The sequence below is a fragment of the Molossus molossus genome, unplaced genomic scaffold (assembly GCF_014108415.1).
Source record: "Molossus molossus isolate mMolMol1 unplaced genomic scaffold, mMolMol1.p scaffold_m16_p_1, whole genome shotgun sequence".
In the NCBI taxonomy this organism is placed as follows: Eukaryota; Metazoa; Chordata; class Mammalia; order Chiroptera; family Molossidae; genus Molossus; species Molossus molossus.
Genome location: NW_023425344.1, coordinates 68486899 through 68509402, shown reverse-complemented (window position 1 = coordinate 68509402; position 22504 = coordinate 68486899). Strand labels below are relative to the sequence as shown.

General features: G+C 38.1%; 1 protein-coding gene across 1 annotated transcript; it reads left to right on the top strand.

Moving 5' to 3' along the window:
• The first annotated feature begins 20580 nt into the window (after nt 1-20580).
• LOC118616056 (glycerol kinase-like) lies at nt 20581-22242 on the top strand. Its single transcript, XM_036241414.1, has one exon. It carries the CDS (start codon nt 20581-20583, stop codon nt 22240-22242), a length of 1662 nt encoding a protein of 553 aa, XP_036097307.1.
• The last annotated feature ends 262 nt before the right edge of the window (nt 22243-22504 follow it).

The following is a 22504-nucleotide window of genomic DNA, read 5'->3' as shown; positions in this document are numbered from 1 at the left end:
ATGAAACAAAGAGCTGGTTCTTTCAAAAGATAAACAAGATTAATGGACCCTTAGCTAGACTCACCAAGAAATAAAGAGAGATAAGACAAATACACAAAATCAGAAATTAAAGAGGAGAAATAATAACTGACACCACAGAAATAGAAAGGATTATTAACAAATATTATGAACAATTTTATGGCAACAAATTTGACAATCTAAGTGAAATTGACAAATTCCTAGAAACACAGAGTCTCCCAAAGCTGAACCAGGAAGAGTTAGAAAACTTGAACAGACCAATAACAAATAAAGAAATTGAAGATGTAATCAAGACTCTCCCAGCAAACAAAAGCCCAGGCCCGGACGGCTTCATGGGGGAATTTTACTGAACATTCAAAGAAGAACTAATACCCATTCTCCTCTATTTCAAAAAATTCAAGAAGAAGAAAGACTTCCAAACTTATTTTATGAGGCCAGCATAATTCTAATTCCAAAACCAAAAAAAAGACATTACAAAGAAAGAAAATTACAGGCCAATATCCCTGATGAACACAGACGCCAAAATCCTGAACAAAATACTAGCAAATCGGATCCAGAAATACATCAAAAAAATTATTCACCATGACCAAGTGGGATTCATCTCAGGGGTGCGAGGCTGCTACAATATTCACAAATCAATAAACGTGATACACCACATAAACAAAATGAAAGATAAAAATCATATGATCATATCAATACATGCTGAAAAAGCATTCAACAAAACCCAGCACCCATTTCTGATAAAAATGCTCAGCAATGTGGGACTAGAGGGATCATATCTCAACACGATAAAGGCAATATATGAAGGATCTACAGCCAACATCATACTCAATGGGCAAACACTAAAAGTATATACCTTAGGAATAGGAACAAGACAAGGATGCCCAATTCGCCACTCTTACTTAACATAGTACTGGAAGTCTTAGCCACAGCAATCAGACAGGCAGAAAAAAGAAACGGGATCCAAATAGGAAAGGAGGAAGTGTAACTGTCATTATTCGCAGATGACATGATACTACACGTAGAAAACCCCAAAGACTCCATCAAAAATTTACTAGACTTAATAAATGAATTTGGCAGAATAGCAGGATATAAAATTAATGTCAAGAAATCAAAGGCATTCTTATACACCAATGATGAACTCACAGAAAGAGAAACTAAAAACACAATCCCATTTACCATCGCAGCAGAAAAATTAAGATACCTAGGAATAAACTTAACCAAATAAGTAAAGGACCTATTCACAGAAAACTACAGGTCATTGAAAAAAGAAATAGAGAAAAATATAAAAAAGTGAAAGCACATACCTTGTTCATGGATTGGAAGAATTAACATCATTAAAATGTCCGTAATACCCAAAGCAATCTATAGATTCAACATGATCCCCATCAAAATACCAACGACATACTTCACAGAACTAGAACAAATACTTCAAAAGTTCATATGGAACCCAACAAGACCCCAAATAGCCACAGCAATATTGAAAAAAATAAATAAAACAAAGTAGGAGGGATCGCATTACCAGATTTCAGGTTATCCTACAAAGCCACTGTAATCAAAACAGCCTGGTACTGGCACAAAAACAGTCAGATAGATAAATTTAACAGAATAGGGAACACAGAAATGGACCCAAGACAATATGATCAATTAATATTTGACAAAGGGGTCAAGACCATACAGTGGAGTAAAGAAAGCCTCTTTAATGAATGGTGTTGGGAAAATTGGAGAGCTACATGCAAAAAAATGAAACTAGACCATCAACTTACACCCTACACAAGAATAAACTCAAAATGGATAAAAGACTAAAATGTGACTCATGAATCCATAAGAATTCTAGAAGAAAACGTAGGCAACAAAATTTCAGACATCATACACAGCAGAATTTTCACTGATACATCACCTAAGGCAACAGAAACAATTGGAAAAATGAACACATGGGACTACATCAAACTCAAAAACTTCTGCACAGCAAAAGATACAATCATCAAAATAGAAAGGCAACCCACTGTATGGGAGAACATAATTGCCAATGATATATCAGATAAGGGGTTAATTTCCAATATATATAGAGTCCTCATACAACGCAAAAAAAAAAAAAAAAAGGAAGGCAAAGAACCCAATTAAAAAATGGGCAGAGGAACTAAATAGACACCTGTCCAAACAGGACATACAAATGGCTAAGAAACATATGAAGAAATGCTCAACATCACTAATCATCAGAGAGATGCAAATAAAAACAACAATGAGGTATCACCTCACTCCTGTCAGAATGGCCGCCATCAACAAATCATTAAATAACAAGTGTTGGTGAAGGTGTGGAGAAAAGGGGACTCTAGTACACTGCTGGTGGGAATGCTGACTGGTGTATTCACTATGGAAAACACTATGGTGTTACCTCAAAGAATTAAAAATTGAATTGCCATTTGCCCCAGTGATCCCACTTCTAGGAATATACCCTAAGAAGCCCGAAACACCAATCAGAAAGAATATATGTACCCCCATGTTCATAGCAGCAATATTTACAATAGCTAAGGTCTGGAAACAGTCCAATTATCCTTCAGTAGATGAATGGATAAAAAAGCAGTGGTACATATACACAATGGAGTACTATGCAGGTGTAAGAAAGAAAGATCTCCTATCCTTTGAGTCGACATGGAGGGATCTGGAAAGTATTATCCTAAGTGAAACAAGCCAAACAGAGAAAGACAAGTATCATATGATCTCACTTATCTGCGGAATATAATGGATATAACAGTCTGAGGAATGGGGTAGTCCCAGAGACATGGAAGTGGGGTACAGACTGACAATCCTCAGAAGAGGGGGTAATGGGGGAGAGATAAACCACAGAACTTATATGCATGTGTGCATGAACAATGGACATGGACAACAAAGCTGGGGACAGGGCGGAGAGGAAGGGGAAGAGGGGAATCAGTGGAGGGGGGGGAAGGAGAAACATCTGTAACAAAAAGAAATAAATTAATTAAAAATTTTTTTAAATAAATAAAATAAAATCACACACACACAAAAATGTGTCCAGTTTGGCTTGACTCTACAGGCAATTATGTTTCAACGCTCCTTTCCAGGGGCCTGGGCAGCTTTCTAGTTCCGTGCAGAGGAGGACTCCTTTCGGCTCCGGAAAGCACCGCAGGCAATCTTAAGGAATAGAGAAGGTTGTATTTAGTAGAAGCTTCCTTAGAATAAGAGGTATCGTGAAAGGAATACTGCAAAAAGCCCCTTGGGGGAATTGGTGGAGGATCCCTGTCCCCTCTCAGAAAAGAGAGGATTCTGGAATAACAGGTGATTTTAGGAGGGTGAGGCAAAGGAACTGCAGGGCTTCGTTTCGGTTCCCAGGGACGAGGCATTAGAACTGCCTCCCAGGAGCCTCGTTCTCTGCCTTTGCTGGAGGAGAGGAACCCAGGCGTATGGCTACCGGGAAGGAACACGGTGCTCAGCACGGTATTCAAGTTCTCACTACCTTCACTCCGTTATCTGAGAATAATAGAACAGTCTGCAGGAGTATGTTGAGAGGGTTAGATGAATTAACATACAGAAAATACATTGAACAGAGCCCAGCACATGTAAGTGCTCAATGACAATTACATTAAAACCTTCAAAATATTAGTTCAAATGAGTGCCACATTAATCTCTAGGCAGGGATGACTACAGGCCTGGATGTTTCTTTAGCTTTGTCTTTGGGATTTTTTTCATTACCACTTCTATTGTATTTTATAATGTTTAAACCTGAAGCACAAAGTAACTATAAATAAGTTGTGTAGATCACAAATCTGGAAGAAAATGAAATGAATTCCTTTTCTTGGAGAAGGTCAGCTAATTGTGGTTAAAAACAGACAAAAGTATTTCTTGAGAATACATTTCTCCCCCTCAACTTATTTGTCTGGAAAACACAGTCCTGAATGAGCTATTGAATTCCGTGAGGTACTAATTTCAAAGTCTCCAGCTGCTCTTCTAATTCTTTTAGTAGAATTTCTTACTGTACACAAGGTCTTTTATGACTGTAACCCAAACCTACCTCCATAGGATGGCAGCAGGTGTCTCTGACTTTGGGGATCTGTGTCTTCGGTTTCTCAGTAACTCGGAGGACAACGAACGCTAATGTTCTCTCCATTTGTAACCTTACTACCAAAGCCATATCCAATAAAGCTGCATCCAGTTAATGCAAATTGAAAAAACACTTGAAAAAAAATAGGCTCTTGGCAAGCAAGATAAGCTACTCTCAGCAATCATTTTGCAAAAGTTGAAAATACATGTATAAAGCAAGATTATATGTCTCTTGCTTTACAGAGTGTAGTATATTTATCTTTCCATTATTTAGAAGGATCCTCAAAAGCAAAATGAAGTAGATATTTGGGATTTAATTGGATAGTGCATTTAAAAAATAAAACACTATTGCCTGTCAGGTACTGTGTTGTGTGGTGAATAAGCGTAGGGAACAAAGTAGACATGAATCCTAACTTCATGAAACTTAATCTAAGCCTGCAGTTTCCGATTGAGCATGCCTAGGAGATACCCAGGAAGTTTGTTTGAAATGTAGGTGCTCAGGACGTGGATTCTGATTCAGACAATCTGGGATAAGTCCTGAAATCTACCTTTTTCATAGGTGCAGATCATCCAAGAACCACACACGGGAAACACTGGAGTGGATGATCCAGACAAACTTTATTAAGAAAAACATATATGTTTGTGATTAACATTTTACACCGTAGTAATTTCTGATGAAGGGGCACAGGAGATACTTGTCCATCTCCCATATCACCTGGCAAACACAGAAAAAGCATATCTGTAATTGGGGAAAAAAAGATCCCATTTTGCAGGGAAATTTTGCTTCAGATGCAAGCTTTGTGGTTATTGAGGTTTCTCAGACACTCTGTCTTCCAGCTGTGACCAAGTCTCTCAGGACTCTCCCGTACGTGTTCAGCCTCTTTCCCAAGCCCCTCTGAACTGTTCAGAGAACAAGCCAACTGAATCAACAGGAGCTATATTTACCACAAGTGAAAGACTAGCACTACTTGAGATAGCAGCAGGGAATTCTGACATCTGGTAGCACCAGATGATTAAGAAAGGCATTGGGCAAATCATTATAGGTGAAGTTTAGGAAAAACAGCTGCTTCATGGGGTCCGGATTAAACTACACAGGTTAGAGGCAGGACTCTTGAACAGTAGCAGGCTTGGCTGCCTGTTCGGAAAACTGCTCCTTAATTCCCTAAGATTCCATCCCTACAGACAACTATACAAAGCAACTTGTATTAGTGGATACTATTTCATGTAAATAAATACCATGTAAAATTGAATATTTATTCATAGATTATCTTTCTTTTCTGGAGGTTAAAATACTGAGGAACTCTGACTGGCTTTCATCTGTAGGATTTCATGTGGGAATTTTAGTTTACTTATCCTGTTGGGGCAGCTGCGGTAGACAAATAATGTGTCCAGTGGCAGTGATTTTGGGGGAGGCAATGAAGGCAGCCTGCTCAATGGTCCTGAATGGTCCTCAACTGTCTTGAATGATCCTTCTAGGAAACACAGGAATTCCCATAAAATTCTTCCCTTTGAGTTCATATATCAGTGTCTTTCTTTGAAATACTGATATTGCCTTCTATATCTGGGAGTTCAAGCAGCACAGAACAGGAAAAGGTATGGAGTTGAACATCAAGGAGAACAATTTGTGAGGCAAGAAGACAAAATTTACATCACAATAGACACTAAGCAAATTCAGAGCCCCATCTGATAGAGAATAGAGGTTTAGGAGGGAATTCCTGTACTGCCTGATGGGAAACAGGAGAAGGGATGGAAAGTAGTTGGGTGTTTTACCTAAAGGACCTTGCGCTCTGTATCTTTAGGAGTTACCAGCTCTTTCTCCACTCCATTCATTCCTTTAGCAGGTATTTCACCAAAATGCCCACGATGTGTTTTTCTGTCCCATGCTTGGTGCTAGGGATGTCAATGTGAGTAAAGCAACCAACTCCCACACCCTGTCCTGCTTTTCCTGCATTCCTCAAAATTAGCAGATTGAGCTAGAAGATTCACTGCTCAGGAGAATGAGAAAAGCATGACTGTGATGCCGCCAACTCTAAAATTGTTGGACTTGTTCAGGTATCTTATCTATCGTCTTTGTGCTAATTAGCAAAAATTCACTCCTAGGAGTTGCACAAAAACACATCCATTAACACACACACACACACACACACACACACACACACACACAGATTAAAGCCATGAAGTAATTATGAAATGATTTAGTGTAGTTTCAAGTGTTTTAAATAAGGATATTTAATACTTCAAAGACAGTTTCAACCTGAGTTTTCCCATTACCCAAATTATTTCCTGACATACTGTTAAGTATTAGAGAAGGATATTAAATCTTCTAATGCCACTAATGGGCCAATAATGTGGAATTAACACATTATAAAACATTCTAAACTGTCAGTGATAGATAATTTTGAAATACTTGTTACGCAAGGGCACTTATTTATTTTAAAGTTTGTCTCATCTATGATAGTTCTTAGCCAATTTAAAGAGTTCAAAGAGTTTTCTGTAGGTCTTGTTTACTTTTATTGCTGCCTTCCATTGAGAACTCTATGAAAATTATTTTCAGAGTTACCTCTATTAAAGGAATAGAGAGATCTAGAAAGGCATCTATATTTAATCTCCTTAATGCATTATCTAAATTACACACGATTCCAATTCTTGGATATGAATAGCAATAATTACTTTGCTAAATGCCAGAGGTGTGCCAGGCATTGTGCTACATTGTGCATAAGCATTGACTCATGATCACATACATCAGTTCTATCAAGTGGGTTTAATCCCATTTCACAGTAAACCAAGGCTGAGTTACACAGGTGGAGTGTACAGAGCTACTGAACAAAACTGACAGATTCAAGACAGGGGGGCAAGACTCCTAAGCTGCCCCCCCTACCCAGCACCACCATAAACACCTAAATAAAGTCTTCTATTAGTTTTCAAGGACATGAGTAATTTTGATAAGTGTCCCAAGCCACAAGGAAAGAAAGAACCTGAAGTCTCTGCTTGTCATGTATAGAAATAGATATGGATGTGAATAATTAATCTGTTCATTTTAGTATTCAATTTCTTTATGTGATGGGGTTAAAATGTGGCCTTTTAGCATTTGAATATTTTAAGCTGAATGAGTTTGAAAAAACAGCAGAAGCAGGAAGGTCACCTTGACCTCCCTCCACACTCTTCCTGAAACAAGTCATAAAACCCTATTCAGGTAAGAAGCACCCTCCCTATACTGGAGGAAAGGAGCATCCTCATCTCTGAAGACAAAGGGACATCATGAAGAATCTGAACAAACAGGTCTTGGTAAGTTTCCCCAATTTGCCACACTCAACTCCTCCTTAACCTCTCTCATTTCTCCATAACTGGCCACTCTGTCAAATCTAGCATAAAAATAACCGGATCTATTTCTTTAGGTCTCTGTTTCCTAATGAAATTTCCCATGTCACATAATAAATATATGAAATAAATGTATATGCTTTTCTCCTGTTAATCTGCTTGTTAGTTTAATTTTCAGACCCGGCCAGGGACTGTAAGAGGGGTGGAGTAAAACTTCTTTCCTCCCTTACGTATGTTTACTTATTCTTTGGCTACTTTGTCAAATTATCTCAAAAGATAAAAAGGTGCTTGTTAAGCTCATTTGATCTAAAAATACAAGGGGGAAAAAAGTAGAGGAAGGGAGATTAAGAGTATAGGAAGGCAGTAGCAGATGGCCGTACTAATAGTCAATGCAGGCCTCCCTGAGGGAATGGGAGCTGAGTGAGAAGTGATGGAGGTGAGGCCTTGCCTATCTGTGGGGAGAGCTCTCTAGGCAGAGAGAACACCAAGTAAACAAGCCTTAAGGTGGAGAGTGTCTGGTTTAGGTACCAGTGGCGGTGAGTGTAGTAGGTAATAAAGGTGGAGATAGTAGGGAAGAGTGAAGTGGATCATTTAAGACCTTGCAATTTCTCTGGTGGCTTCTATTCTTAATGAAATGAGGACAGTACAAGATTTTGAGCAGAGAAGTCCTAAGATACGACAAATGTTTTAACAGCTTCACTCTGTCTACCCTGTTATAAAGGGACTCTAGGGGTATTTCAGTAATTCGGGTGAGATGATAATAGCGGGCACCAGGTGGTAACATTGGCAGTGGTAAGATGTGGATACATGCTGCAGATAGGACCCACGTGAATCCCTGGCAAACTGATTACAGAGTGAATGAGAGAAAGAGAGAAATCAAGCATGACTCCATGGTTCGGGGCCTGAACAATTAGAAAAACAAAGTTGTCATGAACTGAGATGTGGAAGTCTGGAAGTATTTTGGAGAAAAACAAGAATTCAATTTTGGACATATTGAGTTTAAAATGTCTATTAAATATTGAAATGGAAATGTCAAGTTGGCACTTGAACTCAAGAGAGCACTTCCCCCTTCAAAAAAAAGGAAACACAGAAAACTAGAACTGTGTGTGCCTGAGAAATTCCAAAGCCTCGGAGGATAAAGTTGGTATCAATTTAATTTTATTTACAAAAATATATTTATAGGCCCACATTTTATGATGTAATAATTCATACTGATTACATGTTTTTGTCACTGAAAGGAAAAATAAAGCTGAGTGTCCTGTCTTGGCAGTGTTAGCTCTGAAATATTTTCTCTGATATTCACGGTGGCTGAGGTCTGGGGACTTGGAGATGTTACTCATGAGGATATTGAAAGTTTTTCCCCAATGGATCTATTTCTATGTACACAAAAGCATAACATACTTATTTTTAGGCGATAGTAACTTATTTGGATGACAAGTACTGACTATGATTTATGCTTTGATTACTTTGGACAGTGGCCTGAAAATTTTCTGACAACCCTTTAACAAAAAATAATTTACTGTCTCTCAATAGTAAATTTAGGCACATTAACTTTTTTCATCTACCCACTTCATCATACTTAATGGTTTTTTATTCTTTTCAAAATAATATTTTTAAATTATTTTATTTAATAGACGAAGGAAATACAGATATGAAAAGATAGGTAAAAACCCAATTCAGTAAAAGAACCTAGTGAGCAGTAGAGATTATCTCTATTAATGAAAATCTCAGCTTATTACCAGATGTTCCATTTATGATGACAAGTCTCAAAGGTATAGTGAGCCCCAACATAATATTAGAATGAATATAAACAATCCCTTTAAAATATTATATAACTCTTAACAGAGCCACAAATATTTCAGGGGGGAGTTCTGTTGTTGTTGTTCTAAAGGCTAGGGCACATTCCCTTATATGAAAAAAATAAAAATCCAGGATCTGTTTCCTTCTTTGCAAGGTCTTCTGGTCTGTACAAGACACATTAAAGAATCAGGAAGTTTCTTTTCTTTTTTAACAAATACATCAATGAAAGCTCAAAGCCATGTGCTGAGAGTGTTTAACATAATAAGAAATCTATGTCAAAACATGTTCTACAGCTGACAGCGTGTCCTGCATTCCCTGCACTTCCTCGGTCCCTGTGGTCTGGGACAGTCTTACGTAACTGTCATCTATCCTAGGAAGCCCTCATTCACAACTGTGGAGCAAATTAGAGAGTCAAAAGAGGAATAAATGAACACCAGACAAAACATGCATCGGGTTGAAATATTAACTACTTACCTGTAGTGATTTATTTTGGTTGAATTATTTTGTTTACCTATATTCTTGGTAAAATTCCTCTTTCTCATTTGGAACGCATTCGTAGTTTGCCAGGGCAAGTGTCAGAGACTGCCACATCTAGGTCTTTAGAAATACCAAATCGGGCATGACTAGGCATTCCCTGAACTGAAACATATATGGAAAACTGAAATATATCTTGAGAGAGAAAAGCACGGAGTATATTATGTATAAAATACTTAACTAGGCATTTCCTGAACTGGAAAATATCTAGAAAACTGAAATCTATTATAGAATGTGTCCCAGGAGGGGCAGAGCTGGGGACAATACAGACTAACATCATCCAACAGAAAGCCTGATGCCAGACCTGTCATTTAAAACTTTCCAGTAGCCACACTCAGAAAGTAAAAGAAACAAGTGAAATTAATTTTAATGCTATATTTTATTTAAGTGAATATATCCAAATTATTACACTTCACATGCAATCAATAACAAAATTATTGAGATATGACTTCTGCAAACAAAGTCTTCAAAATCGGGTGTGTACTTGACACTTACAGCACATTTCAGCTTGGACTAGGATCCCCGAAGGGCTCCACAGACCCACGAGGCCAGCGGCTGCCGTAGGGAGCAGTGTCCGGAGAGACTGGATACTTTTTCTTCTATTCTGAGTGATTTCTTTTTCAGAGAGAGGAAGAGAAACATAACCTTCGTTTTTGTGTTTTTGTTTTGTTAAAAGCGTTACTACTATCAGAAATATTAAACAGTAAGGACTCTAACGTCGAATTGAAGTTATTTGGAAGTTTTGCAAATGTTAATGCTGCCTGACACTCAAAAGTCGGAGCCCAGAGGAAGTGAATGAAACGCGGATTTATTAACTGTGATTAAAATGTGCAGAACTGCCTCACACTTAATCCCATGCTTGTTGATATCATTAAGAAAGGTGTGCTCTGGTCTTGGTTTTTGAATCTAGGACCATGGGCTTTCTGCAATATCATAGAGGAGAAGGAAGATGGCTTGGAAACCAAGTAGACTTATATTTGACTGGTGCCTCCACCTCATCTTTTGTAGACTGGAGCTAGTAACACCTAGGTTGAAAGTTTTTTCTTATCATCTGGGGTAATATAGGTAAATTACTTTTTTTCTGTTCCCAATATACCACAACTTGTTCCCGTTGCCTCGTATTTGCTGACCTTGAATCAACTGCTATCACCTGTCTCCAACTCCAACTCCAACTCCCCTCTTGCTCGTTGACAGCCTTTCAGACCGTGCCCAGGGCTGGATGAGGAGTTCCTGAAGCTGCAGCAGACCCAGCCCTGGGCCGTGCTACCGCCACCCCTCCTCGCGCAGGGCTGTGTCCTCCAACTTGCCAGGATAACTGCCCAGACAAGAGTGAAATGTTATGAGGCAATTACCCGATTTCTCCTTTAGCTTCACCTTTTTCTAATTTTTTTTTCATTCTTGCTGCTTATTCTTAGTTATTATTTCACTTCCCATTACCACCCACCTCACTGGGAAGCATAGAATGAGAAGTTGTGAACGTGAACCGGTCCATTTTAGATATTAGCAAGATCATTCTAAAGTATGATGGAATAAAGGTGCTTTACCTGTTGAGAAAAGTCATTTCAGTACAGCAGTGGTTCAGGAATGTATCACATGGCGGGACCGGGGGACCACAGAAAAGATCTGTAAGATGAGGCTGACACGGGGCACAGGAGATGTCCTTCCATCCAGCAGAGTGAAAGTCCTATCACGACAGGCCTTTCAGGGAATCAGGATAGCCAGGTCTGGGTGTCACAAGAAACACAATTGTCACAACTTCAGTAACCCTAGTTAAGTTTTCCAACCCTCTTCATGACAACAATTTGTGTTAAATTTGTATGTGTATATGTGTCTGTGTATGTGTGTGTGTTATGGTTGGAGTAGGAAGAGAATTTGCCAGTTCTATACAGCATTCTTTGAGTACATGTTAAATGTGCTGGTCTAAATTAAACATATTAATATAATTGTGATTAAAAGTACCATGTAAATGTCAAATCTTTTTTATTTAAAAATAGAATAAGCCTATCATAATCCAGGAAAGAAAATATGTTAGACATTGCCATTGATATTAAATAATTGACTTTTCAAGTCCAGCTGTAGCCTGTGATTTACTTACTTGTTTAATGGATACTGAAAGATTAAACAGAGAATCCTCGATCCTGGAATCAAGTCAGGAGGAACAAATCTCATCCACAGAGAACAAATTCCAAGCAATCACACTAAGTTTAAAACAGCAAAATTTGTACATCAAATATAAGCTTCTACATTTTTTTTTTAGCCTGAACCAAGCTTAGATTGAGAAAGCCATAGTTTTAGTACTGACTCTGCTAGCTGCTAAGTATATAATTTACATAGCATCTTTCAGTCTATTTTCCTAAATCATACAAATTGGGATAATAACCTCTGTTTTCTCTACTCCTTCAAATTTAACATTCTTAAATTCCAATTCTGTTTTCCAAAACAGCATTTCATAGCTTATATTCTAAACATTAAGATAAATATCGGATACAATATAAAATTTCAGGAGGAGAGAAGACTCAATCCTATCAAAGAAATTAAAAATACAGGTTTTCTCCACCATCTAAAGTGGAACATTCCTATGAGTCTTTTGTAAACCACAATGACATAAAGCAAAGTAGCAATTGCCTTAGAACATGCCTGGCTGACTGATTCACCGAATAAATCCAGACAAAGCACAGATGCTCATGGACACAGTTCAAAGCTCTGGTGGCTGGATGCTGACATGCTGAGTGTGGTTCCTGGGAAGGAGCTTAGTGGGACCACTCACACTGCTTGGGGTGCATGCTACCTTTATAACAGCTCACTGCAAAACAAGCATTTAACGCTATTTTCACTTTTCACCTTTTAGTACATAAAAGTGAACATCCTCTTTGAATATCTTCAGTTAGCAAAAACAGGTACTAATGTGTTGTTGTTGTTGTTTCATAAAAGTGAAGTGCTGTAATGCAACCTTGTGAAGAGTAGAGGATATTTGTATTAAGCATCAAAATCTTAGAATTTCTTGGAAGCCACAGCAAACAGAAAGAGAGAATGAGTTACAACTCTTAACTGACTGATGAGAGGTGGTTTCTCCTTTACATGGAAAAACTCAAAGAATCACTTTGTATGAGATAGTTTTATTTCATAAAATTAGCATGCTCAATAAATTCAACACCAACACGGTAGATAATGCAATTTCTTCTTCATATTCTCATATTGATATGAAATCTCCATATATATTCAGAGAAACCATTCATGATCATTTATCTGACTCTCAGAGGTTATGGTTTGGACTTTTGCAAGCAACAGAATGGGGATAGCTTTTAATGATTTCAGTTTTCTGGAACATATGGTATTGGATGACAAATTGACCATATTCTAGTTCCCCATGATCTATAAATAGCCATGAAGGAAATAAGAGGGAGAAGCTATTTATACATTGAGAACAGAGGGTCTCTGAATTGCTATGGTTGTCAGTCTGTGTGAAAATGTCTCCTCTCTGAGAAAAGAACCTGAATCAAGCATGGTGTAAGAAGGAAAGTAACTCCACAAACACTGAATTGGAGTTTGATACTGGCAAGGCTCATGACATAAACTTCTCTTTCTATTGTTTTGGCTTTATGCTTCCTCTCATCTTATGATCAAGATGAAAATATAAGTATGGGACAAAACCCAAATTCAGAGTTTGTGAATCTTTTCAGTTGGAAAGGTTTTCTGCTCTCATTCTGAACATAGCCAAGAGTATCTACGAGTTGGAAAAAGGCCAAATTGCAGGTGTAACTGAATGGCCCATGAGGAGTTTTGGTTGTAGGCCAAAAATATAAAATGAATATAAAATAAAAAATGTTTTACACACTTTTAAAAGACCTAGCAACCCAAAATACACTGACACCCTAAATTATGTCTTCCTACTAGATTGTTAAATTTCAAAGCAGTACCATTTAGTCTTGTTTAACCAGTTAACTTATCTCCAGATGTCTTACATTTTAGTATTGATAGGGAAAAGATCTCACTGTATCTTCAGATGTTTTGTTTTATGCTGCAAAGAGATGAAAAATAAATGCCCAACCACTTCCTTCTAAATTTTTTCTTTTTTTAGTATTCCCGTTGGGCAATCCTCCTTGACTACTGTTCCACCTCAGCAATCCATAGATTCTACAGCTGTTTCATGATCTATTACTCCCTTTGTGTGTTCACTTCCCTTCTTAGGTAGAGCTTAAATTCCATGCCCATCATTAAAATAATCAGTTGCCAATATCTTAACTATTTCTCTCTGAATCATACTCTCTTGGCAAAATCTCAGTCCTAAGTAAATTCTCCTAATACGAGTCTCAGCCCAAAACCAAACAATTTCTTCTAGAAAAAAACATACAATTACTGAGAATGAATGTATTGCATGGCCACAAAACTCAAAGGGGCATACACCACTGCTCAGAAATTCTGTTTTTCATATGACTCTCCAAAATGATGATTTCATGCATTACTATTTTCAATTTTCCTATATCCCTTCTCCTCTATCCCATTCTCAGCTGAAAACCTTCCCTCATGTTTAAGCACATAAGAAATATTAGTCAATATATCATGCATCTTTATACCTTGAAATAACCAGTCTGCTTACATCTATACCCTTCTATGAATATATACAGTGTCTTTTGGGTTATCCAAGGCCAACTTCTTCACTTGTGCTCAAGAGCCCTTTCCTGTTGCTTTCAAGGACCCTGTCATTGCAATTACTTCCTCTTTATCCTGCAACTATTTCTTCCTCTCTGATGAATCTTTACCATTTATCTAAAACATGTTGAGTATTTCCTCTCTTTAATGAAATAAATCTTTTCTTGACCCCCTTTCTACTCCAGCTTCTGTCTCATCTCTCAGCTCCCATTCATAGCACAACTTGTTCCTTAAAGGGTAATCCATAACTACTTCCTTTCACCTTTTTACCTTACATTTTTTCTCCAGGTTTTCTGTCCCACTCGTTCACTACACATGATCTAATCAGGTTACTGATGACTTTCATGTTGTCACAACCAATGATCACTTTTTTGTCCTTATCAGATTTTCACATCAGCATTTGCTACATTATTTTTGAAAGTGTTTTATGTTTTAATACAAAAAAAACACATTCTGGTTTTCCTTTAACTTCACAGTTAACTCCTTCTAAGTCTCCTTTCTTTTTCAAATCTAATTAACATCAGATATTGATATTGCACAGAACTATGCCTGAATCTCCTTTTCTTCTGCATAGTGTTCCTTGGGCCTTCCCCCAAATCCAACAATTTGGGTACCATCTACTTCTGACAATTCCCAAAATTACTTCTCCAGACTTGGTCTCTTTCTGGAACTATAGATTTATCTATCCAACTCCTACTTAATATCTCCATAAGATTTTCTACTAAGCATCTTAAAATTAATGTAGTCCAAACAGAACTATCAAATTGTTTTCCACAAACTTGTTTCACCCCCAAATTTACACAGTAAATAGTACATCCATTCACAGTTGTTTGAGTAAAAAATCTAGGTATTATTCTTCATGCTCCACCTTCAATCTATCAAGTCTTATTGATTCTACTTCCAAAACTTATCTCAAGCCATTCTCTTCTTTTAATACACAGTTGAGCCATAACAACATGGATTTGAACAGCATGAGCCCACTTATACTTGGATTTTTTTTTTTTTTTTTTTTTTTTTGTACGTGCCCCTAGCAGGAACTGAACCCGGGACTCTCTGGTCTGCAGGCCGACACTCAACTGCTGAGCCAAACTGGCCAGGGCTATACTTGGATTTTTTTTTTTTTTTTCAATAAATACTGTAAATATTTTCTCTTTCTTATGGTTTTCTTAATAACATTTTCTTTTTTTGTATCCTACTTTATTGTAAGAATACAGTGTATATAATACATATAACATACAAAATATGTGTTGATCAACTGTTTATATTACTGGTCAACAGTAGGCTATTATGAGGTAAGTTTTTGGGGCGTCAAAAGTTATATGAGGACTTTTTACTGCATGAGGAGATCAGCACCCCCATATTGTTTAAAGGTCAACTGTACATTGTTATCAAACTACATTCTTCTACCTGGTCCTTCACTTACTCTTCTATAATCTTCTCTATAATTCTCTACATAGTAGTCAGAGGGGGTTTGAAATGTAAAGCAAATAATGCCACTTTTTTCCTTTAAAATCTCTACTGGCTTCTCATCATTCAAAGTAAATCCCAAATAAATTAATAAAGAAAACCCAACCTCCTTAGCCACCTTATAAATAACCTGGCCCCTGCCTACTCCTGTGACCTTTCAGACGTCTCATTAACTGTACCTACCAACACTAGGCCTCCTTGAACACCTCAAGGACATTGCCTGCCTTTGGAATTTTTTTCTTATGGCCAGTGGAGAACTACAGCCAAAACAGATTACACACTAAAATCAATACTATATACAAATTATAGTTTTTTCGACATTACATCATGGGTTTATAAATTTACCAAAGGTAATGCAATTATACTCTTTTACAAAAAGGGGGCTTCTGAACTAGAATTTGGGATCTTTATCTCTATAATATACTATTCTACTGAATAGTAGAAATGAAGAAAGGTAAAGAAAAGGGAAAATAGAATATTTTGTATTTTGGTTTAATGTATTTTGATGATCTATAATGATAATTTCACACATAAGATTTCCTCATATTAATAAATTGACAAAAATAAATTTTGTGGAAGCTTGAGTTCATAAAGGTTGGAATAAATAATGATCTTAGAAATCAAAGTGCCACTGTCCTCACTAGAGTTAGCAGACGCTATTAGCTCCAGTTTGCCTACCTCGTATTGTAATTTTTTATTCAAGTCCTCTGTTCTCCATCACATCATTGCCTTTCAAAGGTATTATTTTGTTTCTATCCTACCTGGAGGTTTCCAATGATGGATTTGAAGGTCACTAGTGTCTGTAGAGTGGCTAGTGTTTCCCTATCATTGCTCAAAAGGCCAAGAGAATACGTCTTTTACATTACCTCCTTTATCTAGCTCCAAGAGAGTGTTGCCTTGTTCTTTCTTTGTCTTAAAGACTTGAAGAAAATGCTTGTCTTATTTTATTTTCTCCACTGAGCTTCATTGTCAGGACTCAGGTAGTACAAGTCTCCGTGTCTGTGTTGGAGAACCATGAACTGTGTGTGTCATAAAGGACAAGAACAAAGAACATTATGAACTGTACACACTTATATCCCACAGTTCCCACACAAGTCCATGACCCTGAACCTCTCTTATGAATTCAACTTCTTTCTTAGTGTCATTCTTTTTACATAGTCACAGAATATACTTCTGGGCTGTCTGTCCCTCCGACACTGCTTAAACATGTCTAAATTGTGAAATGAACCTATCTCAGCTGGAAAAAAATGATGCCATTTACCTACATTTAATCACAGAACATTTTCCTACAGCTGTTGTATTTTTATTAGTTCATAGAATCATAAAACCTATAAACTGGAAAGTAGAAATATATGTTAGATATTGTCTTCTCCAATTTAGGTCAAGGAAGATTAAATATCAACATTGACTCACGGCTTTTTCTACAATACACTGGTATAACTAAACAAGTTAAGTGTAACATTTTCTGAATCAAGACTTAACTGAGGTTCACTAAAGGCAGTTAGACTTTCCTAGAAACCTTTACATATTTTTCTGGCAGCCTATAACAGACCATTTAGAAGCGCAGCATTCTTCCCAGTAAGATCTTTGCTTAATCGTAGAATTTATTTGACCATGATGAAATCTGCAACATTTTCTTATTTTTTGTTGGTCCTTTTTAATCCTCCTCAAGATTATGCTCTGACCCCTCATTTGTTTTTTTCCTGCACACTCTCCTTCCATGAAATCATCTGCTTTCATGGTTTCTGTTGCCGTTTGTCTTCAGATGATGGTCAAATCTACACTTCTAACTCTCCTCCACTAGAGCCTCATTTTGTTCTATAAAGCATCAGTTTTCAGTCCTATTATCACTCAGCCTGAGACAGACCAAGCTTATCTTCCAGCCTTAACAGCCAAACTTCTGAATTTCCCTGGCTGTAGCAGTAACACTCACCACATCTGAGGCTACTACAATGGGAGCCTGGGTAAATATTTCTTTTTTATTTTATTTCTTTCTTTCTCCAACGAGCAGTTAAATTCAGACTATTCCTTGGATACATTTCCGTATTTGTCCTCTCCACTCAGTCTATATCACCACCCCAATCCATAACCTCATAATTTCAGAGCCACTTTCTTTCTAGTCTATCCAAACAATGCTCCAATCCCACCCCTTTTCCTCTAATCCACCTACTAATCTGCTGCTGAATTAGTCTTCCTAAAATCTGTTTTCCCTATACCACTGCATGGAAGGGGAAGAGAGGAAGCTAACTTTACTTAGCAGCTAACCATGACGTTGGCACTTCGTGTTGCCTCATGAAGTCCTCTCACCCAATACCCTTAGGCAGATATTTGGATTCCTGTTTTACAGATGGTGAGAGGAAGGGTCAGAAAGGTTAACAACTTGCTCAAGATCAGCTACAGCTAATCATCAGTGGACCTGGTATTTGAACCTGTGCTATCTCAATTATACCCTGCTGACTCCATAACTTTCTTTCTTTTTTTAACTGCATAATATTTCTCTTTTTTTATCTTTTAAATTAAATTTATTGGGATGATATTGGTTAATAAGATTATATAGGCTTTGGGTGTACAGTCCTATGATACATCATCTGTATATTGCATTGTGTACCCACCACCCAAAGTCAAATCTTCTTTCAAATGTTCCTCATATCTAGCCCACAAGTCATTGAACCTTTATGTCTTGAGCATCTACAGTGTATAAGGAACTTCATGGAAAACGAAGATCAGTAGGAAAGAGATCCTCCCTGCAGGAACTTATAGTCTAGGAGGAAAGACGACATATGAAGATAACTAATTGCAGGAATCTTTATCTGTTTTATTCCCTGTTGTATCTCAAGCATCTAAAATAGTTCTACACCAGTTTTCTGGGGCTGGTGTAACAAATGACCACAAATGAGGTGTCTTAAAACAACGGAAATTTATTTTCTCAGTTTCAGTGCCTACAAGTCCAAAATCAAGATGTCAGTGGGGGTTTCTTCTGGAGGATCTGAGAAAGAATCTCCTATGCATCTGTCCTTGCTTTTGGCATTGCCTTGTTTGTAGCTGCTACACCCCAAACTCTGCCGCCACTGTCACAGGGCCCGCTTTTCTGTACATCTGTGTCTCTGTTTCTCTTTGTCCCCAAATCTCCCTCACCTTATAAGGACACCCGTCATTGGATTTGGGACCCCAATCTGATCCAGTATGCCCGCATCTTTGCATCTGCAAAGATCCTATTTCTAAATAAATTCACAGGTTGTAGGTGAACATTAATTTTGGGAAGATATTCTCAACAAACCTACTACAGTATATAGCATACAATAGCCACTAAATAAATATTTGCTGAATAAAGAAATCATCTAACATACACAAAGTGTTGTAAGGGAGGCAGCAGTTTTATTTATTATTTATTTATTTATTTATTTATTTATTTTAACATTCTGAAATTATATTTGTATTGGTTTTAACAAGATTTACAGCCTACTCAGAAATGCAATAGAGTGGATACCACAAAACAAATTTGTTTGAAAGCTCTAGAACCAGCACATGAATAGTCGTGACATCCAGCAACATGTCCTTGTTGAAAAATAGTTTTTATAATCTATAATGGTAGATGTTCTATGAACAGAATAAGCTGCATGTAGAATAAAATGAAAAGACTGTAAAAGTAGAGATTAAAGATGAAAAATGAGAAAGTATTTTAATGAAACTTCCTTTAGTTATGTTAATACAACTTAAAATCAAATACAAACTTTAAGAATATCAGTAAGTTCTTATATGTATGTTTATGTATATAAAGAACATGGACTTTGGAATCAGGCAGACTTTGAATGTGAGTCCTCTTGACCCAACCAGGTAGCACTGGATAAGTTATTTAACATCTCTGAGCCTCAGTTTCCCAGTCTCTAAAATGTCAATAATAATAGTACCTGAAGGGCTATAATAATTAAATGAAGCCCAAAATACTGGTACATTGCAAATGCTTACTCAGTGTGCTCTTTATATAATGAAAGGCAGCAATCTGTTTTTGTTTCTTTTACTGATATGAGAATTAATTGCATTCTGTCTACTCCTTTCATAATTAGCTATTTAAGAGGAACTATATTAATGGAAAAGAAGCAATAGACTATGTAAGCATTAGGTAAACTGACTTTGAAGTTGTTTTCAGAATGCATTCTTTTCCTGTAAAACATCCAAATCTTTGGAGTTTCACACAGAGGCATACCCTACCACCTCTGATCTTGCCAAGTATAAAAAGAAAGCAAAACAGAGACCTTAGCATGCAAATACAACCTGTTTTCTACACTTCATGCCCAGTGATCTCTGAACCTTTGTGAACGACTGCACTTCAGTCTCTTCCATCAGTGAAATAGAGTGCAGGTCATCACTGACTCTGGGTTTATCACACAGGTGCTAGAGTAAACGCCTGGCCCTTTAATAATGTCGTTTTTTGCACAAAGGCTCAGGTCACTCTTCAAAGACCTTCCAAGATTTCAGTCAGCGTTGGCCTCAAAGCCTGCCTATGTGTTTGTTATCTGTGTCCTTAAAAGTACGTTAGGGTACCTACTTAAAATTGTTATCTAAACCTCCACAAAACATCATTCTTTCAAGGGAAAAGGAGGCAGCAATTTAAAAATCCCATTGGCATTCTGAGGTCACACACACGGCCTCGCCCCCCCACCCCCACCCCCGCGCTTGCTCCGCCGTCGCCAGGGAAACCGGCAGCGTCCTCCGGCCCCACTGGAAGCTAGTTTCATGGCAGCTGCGAAGAAAGCAGTTTTGGAGCTGTTGGTGGGGGCAGTGGACCAGGGCACCAGCTCCACACGCTTTTTGGTTTTCAATTCAAAGACATCCGAGCTACTTTGTCATCATCAAGTGGAAATAAAACAAGAGTATCCAAGAGAAGGATGGGTGGAACAAAACCCTAAGGAAATTCTGCTGTCTGTCTACGAGTGTATAGAGAAAACAAGTGAGAAACTTCAACGGCTCAATATTAACATTTCCAACATAAAAGCTATTGGTGTCAGTAACCAGAGGGAAACCACTGTGGTCTGGGACAAGATCACGGGGGAGCCTCTCTATAACGCGGTGGTGTGGCTCGACCTCAGAACCCAGTCTACCGTTGAGAATCTCAGTAAGAGGATTCCAGACAATAATAACTTCGTCAAGTCCAAGACAGGCCTTCCCCTTAGCACTTACTTCAGCGCCGTCAAAGTCCGTTGGCTTCTCGACAACGTAAGAGAAGTTCAAACGGCTGTTGAGGAAGGGAGAGCTCTTTTCGGGACCATTGATTCATGGCTCATCTGGAATATGACAGGAGGAGTCAGTGGAGGTGTCCACTGCACCGATGTGACAAATGCAAGCAGGACGATGCTTTTCAACATTAATTCTCTGGAATGGGATAAAGACCTCTGTGAATTTTTTGAAATTCCAATGAACATTCTTCCAAGCGTCCGAAGTTCATCAGAGATCTATGGCCTCATGAAAGTTGGGACCTTGGAAGGCGTGCCAATATCTGGGTGTTTGGGGGACCAGTCTGCTGCATTGGTGGGACAAATGTGCTTCCAGGATGGACAAGCCAAAAATACCTATGGAACAGGCTGCTTCTTACTATGTAATACAGGTCGTAAGTGTGTGTTTTCAGAGCATGGCCTTCTGACCACAGTGGCCTACAAACTAGGCAGAGACAAGCCCGTATGCTATGCACTGGAAGGTTCTGTCGCTATAGCCGGTGCTCTCATTCGCTGGCTAAGAGACAATCTCGGAATTATAAACAGTTCAGAGGAAGTTGAAAAACTTGCTAAAGAAGTAGGTACATCTTACGGTTGCTATTTCGTCCCGGCGTTTTCAGGGTTATATGCTCCTTACTGGGAGCCCAGTGCGAGAGGGATCATCTGTGGGCTCTCTCAGTTCACCAATAAAAGCCATATTGCGTTTGCAGCATTAGAAGCTGTTTGTTTCCAAACCCGAGAGATTTTGGATGCCATGAACCACGACTGTGGAATTCCACTCAGTCATCTGCAGGTAGACGGAGGAATGACCAACAACAAAATTCTTATGCAGCTACAAGCAGATATTCTGTGTATCCCAGTCGTGAAGCCCTACATGCCAGAAATAACTGCTCTGGGAGCTGCCATGGCAGCAGGGGCAGCAGAAGGAGTTGGGGTTTGGAGTCTGGAACCCAAGGATCTGACAGCCTTCACAATGGAGCGGTTTGAACCCCAGATCAATGCTGAGGAAAGTGAAATTCGTTATTCTGTCTGGAAGAAAGCTGTGATGAAGTCAATAGGTTGGGTTACAACTGAGTCTTCAGAAAGTGGTGACCCTAGTATCTTCTGTAGTCTACCCTTGGGCTTTTTTATAGTGAGTAGCATGGTAATGTTCATTGGAGCAAGGTACATCTCAGGTATCCCATAAATAAGACCAACTGGTGGATTCCAACAATGGGAGCTGTTGACCTAAGGAGAGACTCCAGCGATTCTACCCCTTAATGTGATGACACTATTCATAGACTCTGATTTTATTTATAAACTGCTTGCTGCATGACCCTCCAAGGAGACCTGTGGCTCAAAATAAAGAAAATGCAGCAAAAGGGGGGAAAACTCACATTGGTGTTTCTGACTAGTTTTTAAAACTCACCATAGTTTTCTTAACCCTATAAGTAAATCTTATCTCTCAC